Consider the following 18,803-nt stretch of genomic DNA (forward strand, 5'->3'; position numbering starts at 1 on the left):
GACCACTATTTACCGACTTATAGCCAATTTTATGTTTTACTAGATTTTCATATAAAAAATCGATTTTTGGTTGGAAATATAAGTGATCACAGATGATCGTCCTTTTTCCATTTAGGCCACTATTTACCGACTTATAGCCAATTTTATGTTTTACTAGATTTTCATATAAAAAATCGATTTTAGGTTGAAAATATAAGTGATCACAGATGATCGTCCTTTTTCCATTTGGACCACAATTTACCGACTTATAGCCAATTTTATGTTTTACTAGATTTTCATATAAAAATATAAATGATCGTCCTTTTTCCATTTAGGCCACTATTTACCGACTTATAGCCAATTTTATGTTTTACTAGATTTTCATATAAAAAATCGATTTTTGGTTGAAAATATAAGTGATCACAGATGATCGTCCTTTTTCCATTTGGACCACTATTTACCGACTTATAGCCAATTTTATGTTTTACTAGATTTTCATATAAAAAATCGATTTTTGGTTGGAAATATAAGTGATCACAGATGATCGTCCTTTTTCCATTTAGGCCACTATTTACCGACTTATAGCCAATTTTATGTTTTACTTGGTATTCATATAAAAAATCGATTTTAGGTTGAAAATATAAGTGATCACAGATGATCGTCCTTTTTCCATTTGGACCACTATTTACCGACTTATAGCCTATTATATGTTTTACTAGATTTTCATATAAAAAATCGATTTTTGTTTGAAAATATAAGTGATCACAGATAATCGTCCTTTTTCCATTTGGACCATTATTTACCGACTTATAGTCAATTTTATGTTTTTCTAGATTTTCATATAAAAAACAAATTTTTGATTGAAAATATAAGTGATCACAGATGATCGTCCTTTTTCCATTTGGATCACTATTTACCGACTTATAGCCAATTTTATGTTTTTCTGGATTTTCATATAAAAAATATTGTTGAAAATATAAGTGATATAAATGTTGAAAATATAAGTGATCACAGATGATCGTCGTTTTTCCATTTGGACCACTATTTACCGACTTATAGCCAATTTTATGTTTTACTTATTTTTCATATAAAAAATCGATTTTTGGTTGGAAATATAGGTGATCACAGATGATCGTCCTTTTTCCATTTGGACCACTATTTACAGATTTATAGCCAATTTTATGTTTTACTAGATTTCCATATAAAAAATCGATTTTTGGTTGAAAATATATGTGATCACAGATGATCGTCCTTTTTCCATTTGGACCACTATTTACCGACTTATAGCCTATTATATGTTTTACTAGATTTTCATATAAAAAATCGATTTTTGTTTGAAAATATAAGTGATCACAGATGATCGTCCTTTTTCCATTTGGACCACTATTTACCGACTTATAGTCAATTTTATGTTTTTCTAGATTTTCATATAAAAAATAAATTTTTGGTTGAAAATATAAGTGATCACAGATGATCGTCCTTTTTCAATTTGGAACACTATTTATCGAGTTATAGCCAATTTTATGATTTACTTCATTTTCATATAAAAAATCGATTTTTGTTTGAAAATATAAGTGATCACAGATGAACGCCCTTTTTCCATTTGGACCACTATTTACCGATTTATAGCCGATTTTATGTTTTACTAGATTTTCATATAAAAATCGAGTTTTGGTGGAAAATATAAGTGATCACAAATGAATGCCCTTTTTTCATTTGGACCACTATTTACCGACTTATATCCACTTTCATGTTTTTCTGGATAAAAAATCGAGTTTTGGTTGAAAATATAAGTGATCACAGATGAACGTCCTTTTTCCATTTGGACCACTATTTACCGACTTATAGCCAATTTAATGTTTTATTTAATTTTCATATAAAAAATCGATTTTTGTTTGAAAATATAAGTGATCACAGATGAACGTTCTTTTTCCATTTGGACCACTATTTACCGATTTATAGCCGATTTTATGTTTTACTAGATTTCCATATAAAAACTCGATTTTTGGTTGAAAATATAAGTGATCACAGATGATCGTCCTTTTTCCATTTGGATCACTATTTACCGATTTATAGCCAATTTTATGATTTACTTCATTTTCATATAAAAAATCAATATTTGGTTGAAAATATAGGTGATCACAGATGATAGTACTTTTTCCATTTGGACCACTATTTACCGATTTATAGCCAATTTTATGATTTACTTCATTTTCATATAAAAAAGTTTGGTTGGAAATATAAGTGATCACAGATGATCGTCCTTTTTTCATTTGGACCACTATTTACCGACTTATAGCCAATTTAATGTTTTATTTAATTTTCATATAAAAAATCGATTTTTGTTTGAAAATATAGGTGATCACAGATGATCGTCCTTTTTTCATTTGGACCACTATTTACCGATTTATAGCCAATTTTAAGTTTTTCTGGATTTTCAAATAAAAAATTAATTTTTGGTTGAAAATATAGGTGATCACAGATGATCGTATTTTTTCCATTTGGACAACTATTTACCGACTTATAGCCAATTTTATGATTTACTTCATTTTCATATAAAAAATCAATATTTGGTTGAAAATATAGGTGATCACAGATGATAGTACTTTTTCCATTTGGACCACTATTTACCGACTTATAGCCAATTTTATGTTTTTCTAGATTTCCATATTAAAACTCGATTTTTGGTGGAAAATATAAGTGATCACAGATGATCGTCCTTTTTCATTTTGGAGCATTATTTACCGACTTATAACCAATTTTATGGATTTTCATATAAAAAATCGAGTTTTGGTGGAAAATATAAGTGATCATACTTTTTCCATTTGTACCACTATTTACCGACTTATATCCACTTTCATGTTTTTCTGGATTTTCATATAAAAAATCGAGTTTTGGTGGAAAATATAAGTGAGCACAGATGATCGTCCTTTTTCCATTTGGACCACTATTTACTGATTTATAGCCAATTTTATTTTTTTATTAGATTTCCATTAAAAAAATCGATTTTTGGTTGAAAATATAAGTGATCACAGATGATCGTCCTTTTTCAATTTGGACCACTATATATCGACTTATAGCCAATTTTATGATTTACTTCATTTTCATATAAAAAATCAATATTTGGTTGAAAATATAAGTGATCACAGATAATCGTCCTTTTTCATTTTGGACCACTATTTACCGACTTATAGCCAATTTTATATTATTCTGGATTTTCATATATAAAATCAATGTTTGGTTGAAAAAATAGGTGATCACAGATGATCGTCCTTTTCCATTTTGAAGCACTATTTACCGACTTATAGCCACTTTTATGTTTTTTTGCATTTTCATATAAAAAATAAATTTTTGGTTGAAAATATACCTTAGATAATCGTTTGAAAAACTTGCCCTTTTGATCACAGATTATCATAATTTTTCCATTTGTACCCTTATTAACCGTGATTTTTATATATGTATAAATAAACAATTTAGAATTTGTTTATTATTTCAGTGTTCAGTTAACCCTCAGTTACTCGCAACTGATTTGGTTGATACAGACAAACCTTTTTTTGACATACATTTTTTTAAATATCCTAAATTTTAAGCAATTTTTTGATAAAATAATATTTTTACTGCAATTTTTTTGTATTACTCTTTTAAATACTTTGAATTTAATATTGTTTTTATGTTTTCGAAATAAAATGTTAAGGGATTATTTTCAAACGAGCCTTTTTTATTGATACAATTTGATACATTACGACTAGTCTCGATTGAAAAAGATTGTGACTAACGGAAGGTTAAACATTTAAATGTCCTTATTCATAATAAATTTTTAAATTTCTTACAGGTTTATAAAACAAATTTTGTATGGAAATTTGTTTATAAAATTTAAAATTGATTTTGAATAAGGAGGTTGGTTAGTTTAAGTATGCTTTTATTAATTTGTTTAAAGTAAGACAATTCAGTGTGTGTTTTTAAAAATCGCTCTAAATTTATTTTATCTAAGAATATAGTATGTATGTATATACGAATATGAATGTAAATATTATTATTTATAAATAAAATTGTTATATATGTATATAATTGGTCTATACTCTTTTGTTATTAAGAGGCTTTAATTTTTATGTGTTTTTGTCTGCAGTTTTTTTTACTTTAACAAGCAATATGAACACTTTATTATGCTGCATGCTGGAGTAGTAGTAGGATTGCGCCAATTATAAAAGTATAATACGTAATATTATCTAGAATGTATACGATTCTTGTAGTTAGTGCAAGTGCAGAGATTTAAAAGAATTATTTTTTTAATTGCTAGTTGGAATGTTTTTTTTTTTAACAGTGACAACTAGTTAAATAACTAGCTAAGTGACTAGTTATTTGAACCCTTTTGGATTAAAATGAGACTGTCTGATAGCTGGCCCAAAGTACCACATACCAGTTACATGGAGTCAGCTACATAGCTAGTTATTTTAAAATGTACGGATGCTAATTCACCTCAAATAGTCAGTTAAAAAGGATCTCATAGATAGTTCAATAACCGATTGCTTGTAAACAAACCTTTCTCCGACAACTCTGCAATAGAGTTAGAGTTCAGTACAAAATAAACGTTTCAAGTGACTGCACTCTACGTCTTAAATACGGTAAATTGACAATTGATTTCACACTGGGTTATATGGAACGCAACGCAATTTGTATAAAACCAGTTTGTACAAATTTCTCAGAAAAAACCGTAACCAATCGACTTATTAATGCAAATGACCCGAAATATGTAAATTGGAGTTAGCCAAGTAGTCAGACATTAGTTACGATTACAGTCTGTAAGAGATATGTATCATATACATCTTTTTGGTCTGACGAGCGAACTTGTTCAATTTTCAAAATCAAATTAACTATATTTTTCTCACAATTCCATTAAAGCATTCACCACGAATTAATTCGTTGTCCTAATTCCCTAGTACTCCATACTTATCATTCCTTTAAGAATTCATTCTTTATATAATTAATCAATAAAGTTTTCTTTAAATCAAATCCTTTACAAAATAGCTTGCTAACATGTGTTGAATGATTCAAATCTATTACAAATAGGGGTAAGTCAATTTTTTTCAATTCAATTTATGAAGAAAAAATATTTTCATTAAAATTTGAATTAATTCTACTATGAATTAGTTCTATAATGCATTAACACAACGATTAATGAATTCTATTTAAATGTTAGCCTTTGAATGAAGCTGGATAATTAGATTTTTGGAATAATTTTATGGCGTAAAAGGCTGAAATTTCTTAATTCCAAATTAAGGTTTTAGTGGATTAAGTTCAAATTGAATTCGAAGATCTGCTTATCTTATCCGAATATAGTATTTTATTTTGAAGCAGTTGGAGTTCCACCGAGTACACCTTTCCAGAACTTAGGAATAGACATATACTAACTACCGGAAAAGAAACGCTTTTTGTTTCTTTTTAAACAAAATTAACTACTTTAGTTCATTGATACCACTCCACTCTCCAAAAAAATTACACAATTCCTTTAAATCTCTGCTCGTACGTAAACGTATGTAAGTAGATGCGATATGCATTTAATATTACTTCATTATTTCCGCCATTAAATTACGTATGTAGACATCCAATTGTGAATAGTCTAATAAGGTATTGCGTACAATGCTCAGCAGCATGGTGGGCCATATTTGTTCCAATTTATGTAGCTTCTCAACCGCATTACATGTATTTTCCATCATTAAGGTAAAATGTATTTTACCACGTTCACGTGTCGTTAAAGCAACATTTGGGGATGTCATCATTGCAGCGGATGATGACGAGGCGGATGATGCCAAAGTTTGGTTGTAGTTTGTGTTTAACGTGTCACCGCTATAGTATTGATTTTGTAGATGACGTACCTGCTGGGGTGTGGGTAGGTGCTGACATTCAGGATTATTTGATTTTTTCCACTGTAAAGCTTCTTTACCCACAACTAAACGCAACGATTTGTTATCAGGTTTACGCAGCCATTGTTTGGGCAACAATTTGCTGGCCGTACAAGATTCGTCTAGACGTAGGCGTGTTAGCAATGGCTGTAGCATGGCATCTGGCATAGACCAAAGTATAAGATCCGAGAGACCGGCATAAATGGAATTGGCTTTATCAATTTCCTGTGCTGTAACCTCCATACTATTGAGGGTCTTGAGACCCCAATGCGACAGACGATAGATGGCATATTGACGCCAGAAGTCCTTGTTGGTTATGGGATTACCCTCTTCATCGATGCTCAGCGAACTGATGCCCTGCAGTTCGGCCAATGCATTCAGCTGGCCCAAACAGTTGATGTTCGTTTCGCGAAATACAAAATTCTCAGCATGTGTAAATCTCACCTTAATGCGCCCCAGTATGGAGGCAATATTGTTGAAGTTTATGTAGCTGAAATTTAAGGTATGAACATCATTAGCTTTTGTGGGATTCCATTGTTTGTCAATGAAACGTAAAGCACCCTGACCATAAATGTTTAAATAACGACCACAAATTTCGATCAAATAGTCGCCACCCTGCTCGCGTTCTCTTTCAATAGCTGTTAATTTAGTTGAAGTGGCACCACAGGGACCAGTTGATGATGATGTTGTTGCTGCTGTTGCAATACCTGTAATACTATTAGAGGCTCCTGTAACCGAAGTCTTATTGGTATTCGATGTTAAGCTTGTATTGTTGGCATTCATAGATGATGCCATTAAGCTATTGTTTGTGTAGTTGCTAGCTATTGCACTAGCAATAGAATAACCTGTTGTTGTCGTCGTAGTCGTCATCATTGTCGTTGTTATTGTTGCTGCTGCTGCTGTTGTTATTGTTTGCTGAAGTGTGGTTATTGCAGCTGTTTGAGTGGTCGCATTAGGGTTCAGTTTACTTTGGTAACGTATGTTATTCGCTGTGGCAACGGTATTTGTTTTAACCGTATATCCGTTTGTATAACCTCCACCTCCACCATTGTTGCCACCAAAACCAACACCCACAGCAATACCACCTGCACCTGTTACTGTACCCACAATTGTTTGAGATCTCATTAAACTACCCGTCATATAGCGTTTAGTAAATGTTGCTGATGATGCTGGAGAAACAACTGCCATAGAAGATGATACCGTTGCAGTTGTCGTTGCTGTTGTTTGTGTGAAGGATATTGAAGATGATACGGATGTTGCTGCTGATGTGACTGCTTGATTTTGTTGGTTAGCTGACACTCTGTTAGTTTCCATAGGAAATTGTAAATTTAATGTGGGTGCACAGTTGCTAGCTAGCGCTATTGTTGGGGTTGCTATTTCTGTACTGGTTATATTGTTGCACTGAAAGATGAAATTGGATAATATTAAAAATAGTTATGTTGGGTGTAATGTAAAAGTTTAACAAAATTATGTTTGTTGGAAAAGAAAATTTATTTGTGTTTGTTACACTTAAAATTTCTAAAGGCGGAACTAATTTGATTGCTCCTAGTTTCATTTTAACGACTCTTCCTAAGTTCCCAAGCAATTAATTATGTCAAATCGTATAAGGAATTCAGAAGATCATAAAAAATCGACTTATCATAAGATCCCAAGCAAACAGTAATGCCAGCTCTAATAAGGATATCATAAACCGAAGAGCTTAAGAAAAAACATTATTTTCGTCCTCATTTTACTTTCCATTTCCTGTAGTCTTTAGTGAGTTTTTTCTGGAAGAAGAAAATCCAATAGATGCATCAAATCTGACATTTGTGAACCCTATGAAGACTGAACTGGAAATTCTCACAATGATGTAAAAGTTATTAACTGTATTCCCTAAAAATTGATTGGAATCAGACTGAAAACTACATAATATAAATAAATCTTGGTATCATCATACTATTAATAGGCAAGTCGATTTCTTTAGACCCCTTTTACGCTCACATTATACATTCAATTTGCGCAAGAAATATACCATTTTAAAGGGATTTATTCACAGAAGTGCAGATATATATTTCATTGAAATCTTTTCAGTTTTTTAAGAGTTATAAGCGTTTAAAGATGTTACTAAGCAATGCATGTTTGTCCAATTTGTTGTTGTAAATAAGAGAAACAATTAAACAGTATTGATTTCGCTCTGTTTTACGTGATTGTTGTTTTAGAAAACATAGAAGAAGACATTAGTAATTTAAAGTCACAAAAATATATTTTGAAGGAGTTTTTTTTATTTTCTAATTGTACATAAGTAAATAGTTATTTTATAATTCGTGCAGAACTATAATTGTGACGGTTTTCAAACTTCATACGAATCAATTACTTATAAGTTATCACTGCATGAAGTTTAATCAAAAGTGGGACGGGTAGGAAAAAATGGTAAGTCGCCACCCATACAAAGTAAATAGTTATTTCTCAATATTTTGTGAACTATAATTGCAAGATTCTTCAAACTTAGTTAAATGGCTCTTTTATAATTTTGCATAGTTTCGCTGAAATTGTTCGGGATTGGAATAGTGGGCGTGGCACAACCTATACAAAGTATATAAATAATTTCGAATATCTGTAGAACTATAATTGTAAAAGTGTTTAAACTTTTAGCGAATTAATTTCTTATTACTGTGCGGAGTTTAGCTGAATATAGACGGAATTAGATTAGAGGGCATAGCACCCAAAATGGGAGATGTCGGAGAAGGAGGTGAGTCACCTCCCATACAAAGTAGTAATTGCATGGTTCTTCAAACTTTGTCCGCATAGCTCTCTTACCATTTTACACAGATTGGCTGAAAATTATCGGGATTGCATTAGCGGTTGTGGCACAAAGTAAATTATTAATTTTGAATATCTGGAGAACTATAATTCTTAAAGAATTTAAACTCTGTATCAATCAATTTATTACCCTTCCACGGAGTTTAGCTAAAAACAAAGTTTAGCTAAGCATGATAGGCTTAGTAGCAATGACCCCTCCCCCCTTAATAAGGAAAGTTAAAGTAAAGCTTGATATTTACATAAAAGGTTTAAAAATGGGTGGGATCAGAGCAGTGGAGTGGTATCTCCGATACAAAATTAGTTAGTTATTTTCGAAATCAAGTGAACTGTAATTGAGAGATTCTCAAATTTTGTATGTGTTATTTTCGTATTTCCATTCATATTTTTTTAATTTTACTAGGATATGGGTGGCGAAGTGCACCGGGTTATGCTAGTTATCATAAATAGGAGACTATCCTGTAATATTAACATCCAGAATATGATAAATAGGGCCAGAGCATTAGGACAAATAGGAAGATTACTACGAGAAGTATCAATTGGATTTTCAAGACAGTAGTGAAGCCATTTGTTAGGGTGATAGTATGGTAGAATGATATGGAGCATTAAAGGTATATATTGATATGTTTAACTGTCTAGTAGATTTAATGACGATATCATTTGTACTCAACTCTAAGGTGTGGTTTAACGATGGAACAACATGGATTTGTATGGACTCTGGGCATGCCGGGATCTTGAAATACTATGAGGATATCTATAATAATCATGACTTCTACATACTTAAATCATTCTTTTATAAGCGTTTCCTCACACTTATCCTGAATAAATACAGGTGGATTAGTGGAGTCTACAATCCCTGAAACCGTCCTGAAACCGTTTTTTTTTACATCCAAGTTAACCGAAAAATCCTGGATGTCTCTGAACGAGATAGCGAGATATTCTAGAATAACTGCTGGATCAAATCTCCAGAATTGAGGAAAATTTATGGATTCTGCTCATCTTTTGAGGACAATAATGAAACAAGCCAAAGTGTTCCAAAGTGAAGCGTATCCCAGAGGGAGCGTTATGTATCGATCGAAACAAATAGTAGTCGTACAGTGCACGGACTGGACTATAAAGCGGTTGAGGGAAATCTTCCTAACAACTTCATTCTAAATACTTTTTAACAGGTATTGCGATATTTCTGGACATGGGCTTGCTAAAATTAGTTGGTTAAATGAAACCACTAGTTCTATTTCGAGTTTGCTATGACCTTTATATAATGATTGTAGGACCAGACAACTTATTGGATTCCGTCGCAAGCTAGGAAACTAGGTATAATGTTCAACGATTATTGCAGAAGTTTTCACAATGAGGAAAGGAAAGAGATTCAGTCAATGTAACGCAGGGGCAAGCTCAAACTAAGCTTCCCATATATTCAATGCTAACAAGAGTTATCAAGTACGTATCTCCCATTCGTTTACTTATTCATGAAATAATCTGGTTTGTTTACCAAGTAAACAACACGCAGCAAATGATGGATCCACTGTTTCCACTATTTCTGTCACTCGACTGCTCTTTACGTTATCTACAGACAGTTTCAATGTTTGCTTATGAAATAATCTAGTTGGTTTCGAATTGAATCAACACGACTCAATTTAATCCCAGAGATTTCTTATATTACTTATATTGAGTCCCCTAGTTGATAGCGAGCTTGGGAGTTGCAGATTCGATTTCCTCTAGAGACTCTGAGTTATCGAGGATGAATATCGGATTCATTTATTTATTTACTGTGCATGAAAGCAAGTACTATGATGAACACATCCTAAATTTGTATAAGTTGGGTCTCCTAGTTGACAGTAAGCTATTCTTTTAGTCCTGGAGTTACGGAATCGATTCTCTCCAGAGACTCTGAGTTATCGATAATGAATCTCGGATTTATTTACTTATTAATGAGAGAATATGGTTAGTTTAGAATGAAAACAACACGCATAAATAGATGGAACATATTAATCCTAAAGACTTTTTGTTATAAAAACAAAGACTATGAGGAATGCATCCTAATTTTGTGCATCCTATGAGGAACGCATCTTAAATTTGTATAAATTGGATCCCCTAGTAATAGGGGATCAGTCTGCGATATCGATACGGAATCGATTCTTTCTAAAGACTCTGAGTTATGGATGATTAATCTCAGATTTATATACTTATTAATGGCTAGTATATCTTGAAAACAACACGCGTCAATTGATGGAACATATCAATTCCAAATACTTTTTGTTATAAAAACGCATCTTATATTTGTATAAGTTGGGTCATTTGGTTAATAGTGAGCTAGTCTATCAGTCTGGGGATTACAAATTCGATTCTCTCCAGAGACTCTTATTTATGGAGGATGAATCATGGATTCACTTACTTATTCATAACGGAATCTGGCTTATTTAGAATGGAAACCACACTCGTTATTGATGGGCCATATTAATGCCAGATATTTCTTATTTTAGAAAGAAACCCTATGAGGAACGCATCCTTAATTTGTAGAAGTTTCGTACTCTAGGTGATAGTGAGCTAGTCTAAGTAAATTAAATTCTATGATCAAGATATATTAGTACTCTTGAAAGTCCTAATTAAAATTATCTAGTTTAAAATTATAATTTTTAACAGTGTACTTAATCGTTACTAACATGATTGACTCACCTTAGACGATGACTGATGTTGATGGTGATGATTATTGTCAGTTGACGATGTATGATTTATAATATTTTCCATTTGTTGTTTGGATTTCATCGATGATGACAACGACGACGACAATGATGTTGGTGGTGGTTTATCAATGTGATTTGATGGTTTCTCCGCTTTACCTATAACCCCAGTGTCATCTTCGTCTTGTGAACTATAACAGCTGGAAGATGAATTTACATTTGGTCCCAAACTCGAAGCAGAAGATGAACGTTCCTCAGTATCTTTATTGTTTGGCCCACCGCCAATTTGCTGACTCTCGATGGGTGGTAATTTAATAAATTCCTCATAACTGTTTTCATTGGTTTCCGTTATTTTTTCCAACTCCGTATTGGTTTTATTTGCTGCCTTCTGTTGTTTTAAAGAGTTTTGCACCATTTGCTGTGACCTTAAGAGTTCCCAATTGGTTCGGGCATTCGATATGATTTCTTCTCTGCGTATAATATTGAATACCTCCCTGTTGCTAAGGTTGCAATTAGCATCCGATAATTCCTTATTAGTACGCCAAGTCATGGCAGCTTTTCTCACCTGTTCGGTGATGGGCATTTGACTAAGTGTTTGTAATTTGGGTAAGTAACTGACTAGAAACGACACGCAATCGCCGGCCAGTGTTAAGGGATTATTTTCTATGGTTATTTCAACTAAATTTTGAGCCTTGGCTATCGATGACATATCATCCACCTTGTGCAAGTCGTTATGACACAACCATAAGCGCTCCAATGCCAGCAAATGTTGAAAACCATTTATACGTTTCAGTTTATTGCGTTTCAAATTCAATTCCTTGAGATTGTGTAGCCCCATAAAGTCATTGTGATTAATTTGTCGTATTTGATTGCCGGCCAAATTAAGTGACTTTAACTCCTTAAGACAGTTGATTTTGTTGGAAATCGAGCACAATTTATTGCCATGTAGGTCTAGGACACGCAGAGTTGACTTTAAGGAACAAAGACCCGAGATGTCTGATATACGATTTTTGCCTAGCAGCAGTACTGTTAAGGCTGGCAAACCATCCAGATTTGAGACACGTTCTATTTGATTGTCATACAAATCCAAAAACACTAAATTTTTAAAGATATTATCATAACTTATGATTAATTGTTTGTTCTTAATTGCCAGAGGGGAGTATGAGGTAGAGCGTCTATCTTCCTCTTCCTCATCTTCCACTAGAGACTCATCTACCTCGGTTGTTAATAAGGTGGATTGTGTAGAATCTGTTGTTATGTTGCTGGTGGAAGAATCGAAACTTTTTAAGTTGCCCATTGCCTCAGATCTTCTTAGTAAAGCGGTCTTTTGATTTTGCATGGCACGTTTAGTTAAATTTAACTGCAAATTTAAGTTGCTAACAAAACTTTTTGATTTACGCATGCTAAAACGTAATTGAGCCGGATGTTGCAAGTTGCCTTTGTGGTTATTCACTTGACAATTGTTCATATTAATAGATCTGTGCAGCAGTTTGTTGCGTTGCAATATGTAGCTACCAAAAGTCATGGGATTTGTTAGGGGTGGTGCATTCAAAGGCAACATCAACTGGCCAGGTACTTGTGGTTGCAATTGTTCTACATTTGGTTTGGCCACAGCCAAAGGTAATCTCTGTTTGTTATTGTAAAAATGCTGATGATGTTGATGAGTTTGGTTTCCTAAAATATTTAGCTCTGCATTTCTACAAGAAATACCATTAATTACTTGTTCTCTGGTGGTGCTGATGCTGGTGGCCGTTTCCGTTTCAGCTGCTACTTGTTCCTTCTCCTCCTCCAGCAGTTCGTCTTGTTCTTGGGGTATGTGAAATGTATTTATGAGATTATGTTGCAGAGATAACAATCTTAGATTTGTTTCATTCTCAAATATGGGTATCGCGGTCAGACCACGTTTATCGTAATTTATACGATCTGGTAGCTTTTCTTGTTCTTTGGCATTGCGCTGTATGCGACAGATGCCATTCGGTTGTTGTACTACTATGGCAGAATATGGTGAGGCACAAGGAGTGCCGCCTGTTGGTGTTGCACTTACAGCAACACCCGCTGTAATGGGACGATTCGAATTGGAGTTTGATGATGAAGTCGACTTGGAACGTTGTCGGTTAATGGGACCTCTTAAGGCAGGTCTTCTGCGCAACGTTGTTGCCGTTGTCGGCTGCCTTAATACTTTGGGCAAGCCGTTAATTACACTATTTATTCCCTTAATATTGCCTGCAACTCTTGCGCCATTTAAGGTTTTTGCGTGCTTTTGTATTTCTAGTTGATTAAGTAAGTTTTTATTTACATGCTGGATATTGTGTTTTTTTAATGTTGTATTCGATAAAGTACTATAAGAACGTCGTATAGTTTTTTGTGGTCGATTTGTAAGACTAGGAACAAATGGTTCTATTTTCAGCAAATTTGTTTGAGGTAAAATTGTTGTTGTTGTTGATGATGTTGTTGCTGTGAATGAATAGGATGTTCTTTTAATTACTACACCATTTCTATTTTAGTTTCAATTTAATTTCTATTAAATTTGTTTAAAACAACTTAAAACAGCTTAAATTGGGCTAGTAATGTAGCAGCCAGATTGAAAAATATATTATTAAAATTGACCAGTGAAATTTTCAGAATATTGATTTAAAGAGTAAAAGCTACAATCATCAACTTAATAGCCAATCGTGGGCAACATTCGTCTAAACAACTTGTATTATTTCCAGAAAATCATTAAAAAAACAAACTTCGCTTATAAAGACAATGACTCGCTATCCTAGTTGATAAGTTTTTGTATTTTTTATAAACAAACAAACACAATCTTTGAAGTTTTTAGCTTGTTTGAAGATACGCCCAGAGTCTCTGGCGGGAATCGAACCAGCAACCCTCCGATTGGTAGCCCAGGGGTGGAAGAGATAAGATCAAAGTGTAGGAAATTGTATCTTATTTTCAAAAATGTATAAAATTTTTAAGAATTAAAAAAATCAGAGAAGATTTTCTGCAAAAGTAAGGGAAACAAATTGAGAATCCCAAAATTCTTAAAAATCTTATCAAAAATTCGAAAAAATTGAATTTTTCGGGCTATAAATTCCCTTTGCAAAATATTTAACAACATGTTGGAGCATACAAAACAGGTTTTAATTTTTTGAATGCAGCTATGCGATTGAAGAAAATTTGGCATAAATTTAAAATTTACATAAAAACTATGTAGGTCTACTTCAGAAGGCTCGGACCTCTTAGTAATATTGTGCAAATAACTTAAAATGCAAGATTTACAATAGATGGCGTAACTTTTGAACGCGGTTTTTGTTTTGAATAACTTATATGTCATTTTCAGTCATTTATTCTCTCTTAAAAATGTTTTTTTTTGCTTCGAAATTGTCGAATTTTATACCAACGAAGCGTCATATGCGGGAAGTTTTGCTTTACTTCTTTCAACGAGCGATAGATGATTTATTCGATTCAGAAGTGGTGATTTTGACACGGATGACAAAGATCGCCCACGCCAGCCAAAAAAGTTTGAAGACCAAGAATTGGAGGCAATACTCCTTGAAGATTGTTTTTAAACTCATCAAGAGCTTGAAAATTCATTGGGAGCTACTCAATCAGCAATTTCAAAAAGTTTTCGAGCAGCAGAATTCATCAAAAAAGCAGGGAAATTGATTACAATACGAATAGTCGAAATGCTGCTTCAATGCTATAAAAGAAAAGCATTTTTGTACCGAATGAAAAATAGATCTATTACGATAATCCGAAGCTTAAGAGATCGTATGTGAAGTCGAGCCAACCAGCCGAATCGACACCAAATCCAAATATCCATGGTGCTAAGGTAATTATATGTACTTGGTGGGAGCAAAATGTTTCAATCTCTTATGAGCTGCTGAAATCTAACCAGACCATCACAGGGAACCTGTAACGAGCGCAACTGATACGTTTGAAGGAATCATTGGCCGAAAAACGCCTAGAATATGACAACGATCGACAACATGCTGCAATAACTGTTAAAACGTATTTAGAAAGAAGTGGTTGGGAAGTTTTGCCTCACCCGCTTTATAGTCCAGACCGTGCTCCGTCGGACTACTATTTGTTTTGAACGATGCAGAACACTGTTTCTGGGATACGATTCTCTTTGGAACACAGTATCCGATATTGGATTGAATTTTAAAAAATTCTTAATTTTTAAGTTTCCCCACTTTGTATTGACAGTTTCGTAATAGATTAAAGATAAAATGCAACCTGTTTCTTTAATCAAGTACGAAACTGTCGATGACGTAATGCACCAACGCGTTGTTAAGTTGTAACATATTGTTACGAAATTGTATCTAACGGCTGGTTTCAAGTTGCATCATATTTCTCTATTTCTGGAGACTTCTAATTGTGGACAATGTTGTTTACCGGTCGATTAAAGGCAGTTAACATAGCTGTGGACATCATTAACATATCTGTTGATATTATTAACACAGTTGTGAAACATACAACATGGAATAAAAGCTTTGAGTTGATCATTGTAGAAATAGAACTTTCAAGAAGCATCGATAGATGGTCCTAGAAACATCTGTATGGTAATGCAGTGAGCCCGTGAGAACATCAACCAGTCAATCTAATGCTTTGAAAATGTTTAATATGATTTTAATGAATTTGGTCAAAAATTGTATCCTACACACAGAGAAAAATTATAGTTGTGCATGTTTACTGTAACCATTTCAAAATGTTAACACGTTTTTTAACAATATTATGGTCATTGTAATAATTTATATGATTATGGTTACCGATAATATATTAAAGTTACGATTCACATGATTGTAGCAATCATATATATGATTGTAGTAAAGAAGTATATGTTTGTCACAACCATTTATATGATGAAGGATTTACCATATTATGTTGTTCTCGGTTTATGGTTAATCTGAGAACAACATAATATGATATAATATAATCATGTGAATGGAAATTTTAACATATTATGGTTGCAGTAATTATATAAATAGTTACAGTGAACATAATATTGTTAAAAAAAACTTGAACTTATTTTGATTTGGTTTCAAAACTTGTAAAATTATATGTTTTCTCTGGGTGTGTGTATCTTTTGAATAAACTAGACCTAGGTATGATGAAATTTTGAAATTTTAACTATAAGAGATAAACATAACATGTTACTTAGCATGATTCTAAGGAATACACACTGCCTCAAAAGTGAGTAAACACCAGTGAATTAATTGATTTTTTTAAGATAATGAAAATCATAAAATCTATCCATCTATTTAAATTTAAAAGTTTCGGTTTTGAAAAAAAGTTTAGGTGGGAGATTTTAGTATTTCATTATTTTAAAAAAAAATAATACAATTCACTGGAGTTTACTCATTTTTGAGGCTGTGTGTATATTAAAACCATTGATTACACAAAAAATTCGCTAGCTTCTAAAAATGTTGCATGTATGAGATAACAACTACTTTGAGAATCCACGCAGCGGATCGTGAAGTGTCTGTGTTAGAGATAGCTTAATTATTTCCTAAATATTTTGATTCTATCTGTACCACTGTGCACTTGTCTTCAAGGGAAAATCTAGCTTCAAAAAAAGTGTTTAGCACAGCCGGTTTTATGAAAATAGTTTCAATATCAATTTAAAATAGAAATGGTAAAGTACTTGAAGATGTTGTTGCTAATGCTGCTGCTGCTGTTGTTGTAGTTGCATTTAAAGCTTTTCCTTGTTTATTTGTTGTTGCAATTGCTGAAGATGATGATGATGACATTGGTAATATTTTGGCTTTATTTTGGTCATTTGTTTTGGGTGATCCTCTGGTAAATGGGGTGGATAATGATGATGTTTCAAATGTTGTAGATGCTGTGGTTGTTGTAATTGGATTTTTTGTTCCCTTAAGTGGTAGTGTTGTGGTTTTTGTTGTTGTAGTTGTTTCTTTGCTGGTCTTGTCATTATGTTTTATTACGGCCGATTTTACTCGTATTTTTGAAATAGACATTTCATTAAAAGCCTTCCTTTACTACTTTTCTCTTGTATGTTTTTTTTCCGTTCTATAAATATTGGCTTTGGCTTATTTCTTTGCTAGTTTCACAATCCTTGTTGGTTCTGTATATAACAATTTCTTTATAAACTGTAAATATTTTATTTTCATTTATTAGTTGTGTTCTTCAAATCTTATTTTATTTTTTTTATTTTTTTTTTGGTCTTACCATTGCTGCTTTTTTCCATGTATATTCATGGGTGAACTTTGTAAATAAGTAATTAAATGAAAAAAATTTATATTTTCTTCATTCATTTATGGTTTGTTTCAGTTTATTTCAGTTTATTTTGTTGTTATCTAAACTCGAAATAAAAGTATGTTTTATTTGAACACAACATTTCTTTTAACAATATTTATTTTATATTTTCTTTATAAAAAAAACAACATTTTTGTTGAATATTCCTTTCGTTCGTTGAAATACTAGTAGAGTATCTAGTATTTTTATTAGTTTGTTTATTCGGGTTATATATAGTCGCATACGGTTGCTATAGTTTAAATAGTTCTTACATACATATATTTGGAGTTTATTTAACAATTTGTTATTGTAGTTTTTCTGGCAATTTGAATGAATTTCTGTATTGGTGTATTATTCTTAAATGGACAGTGTAGTGGAAAACAAAATCAAACTTAATCAATTATATTATAACCTATCATGTTTTCGCTCCCTGGTGGCTATGAGAAAAGCATTAAAGGAAATAGTTCACGAATAGTTCGTAAAGCTTTTCAACCACAATTCGTTGTAAAGTTGATTCAAAATTCCCTTAATTGTATTCAAGTGGTTACTTTTACTGCAATAAATTACAAAATTTTCCATTAAATGCTTTTATTTTGCCCTTTGCTGTAAGTTGCCATACCATTACGTACATATGTAGTTAGATGATGGAATTAGAAATTGCTCAACAAATGTAAACATTTCAAGTGACACAAATATGTATTTATTTTTGTCAACATTTGTTTAAATGCATCATTAAATTTGGTAGAACAACCAGTTTTTTTTATATTTTATAAAATTATATTATTTTCTTACAAATATGTAACATGTTTTGTGCTGTCGTTACAATTCATAGCCTTACACCTCGACTATCGTACACATCTTTGATTAAAATATAATAAAACAAGTAAGAAAGTAGGGTGTGTCAAGCCCGACCATATAATACCCTACACTAAGTAAAAAAGCAAAAACATTTTTCTTTTAAATTTTCAATAATTTATATTTTTGAGTGATTTTCGGAAGTGGGCCTTATATGGGGGCTATGACCAATTATGGACCGATCACCATGAAATTAGGTCGTGTGATTTATGTCTCTATGAAAGTTTACTATGTTGAATTTTGTGAGCATACCAACATTTTTAAGCGATTTATGCGGGTCTATATGGGAGCTATGGCTAGTTATGGACCGATCGTAACAAAATTTGGTGACATGAATTTTGTATATATAAAA

General features: G+C 32.4%; 1 protein-coding gene across 1 annotated transcript; it reads right to left on the minus strand.

Moving 5' to 3' along the window:
- Positions 1–5,540: 5,540 nt before the first annotated feature.
- Positions 5,541–17,319, minus strand: LOC135955369 (uncharacterized). The gene is made up of 4 exons (XM_065505720.1): positions 16,986–17,319; positions 13,128–13,810; positions 11,458–13,043; positions 5,541–7,263 (listed from the first exon to the last, which is right to left on the minus strand). Exons 1-4 carry the CDS (start codon positions 17,317–17,319, stop codon positions 5,541–5,543), a joined length of 4,326 nt encoding a protein of 1,441 aa, XP_065361792.1.
- Between the last annotated feature and the right edge of the window lie 1,484 nt (positions 17,320–18,803).

Source organism: Calliphora vicina, chromosome 3, assembly GCF_958450345.1.
Source record: "Calliphora vicina chromosome 3, idCalVici1.1, whole genome shotgun sequence".
Classification (NCBI taxonomy): domain Eukaryota; kingdom Metazoa; phylum Arthropoda; class Insecta; order Diptera; family Calliphoridae; genus Calliphora; species Calliphora vicina.

What these genes read in the sequence shown, in the direction of transcription:
- LOC135955369 (XM_065505720.1), bottom strand. Translation starts at nt 17,319, where the DNA reads ATGTCTATTTCAAAAATACGAGTAAAATCGGCCGTAATAAAACATAAT. An exon ending in ATTAGCAACAACATCTTCAA is followed by an intron (nt 13,811 to 16,985) that starts GTACTTTACCAT and finishes ATTCATTCACAG; the next exon opens with CAACAACATCATCAACAACA. An exon ending in CCACCAACATCATTGTCGTC is followed by an intron (nt 7,264 to 11,457) that starts GTCGTTGTCATC and finishes CAATATAACCAG; the next exon opens with TACAGAAATAGCAACCCCAA.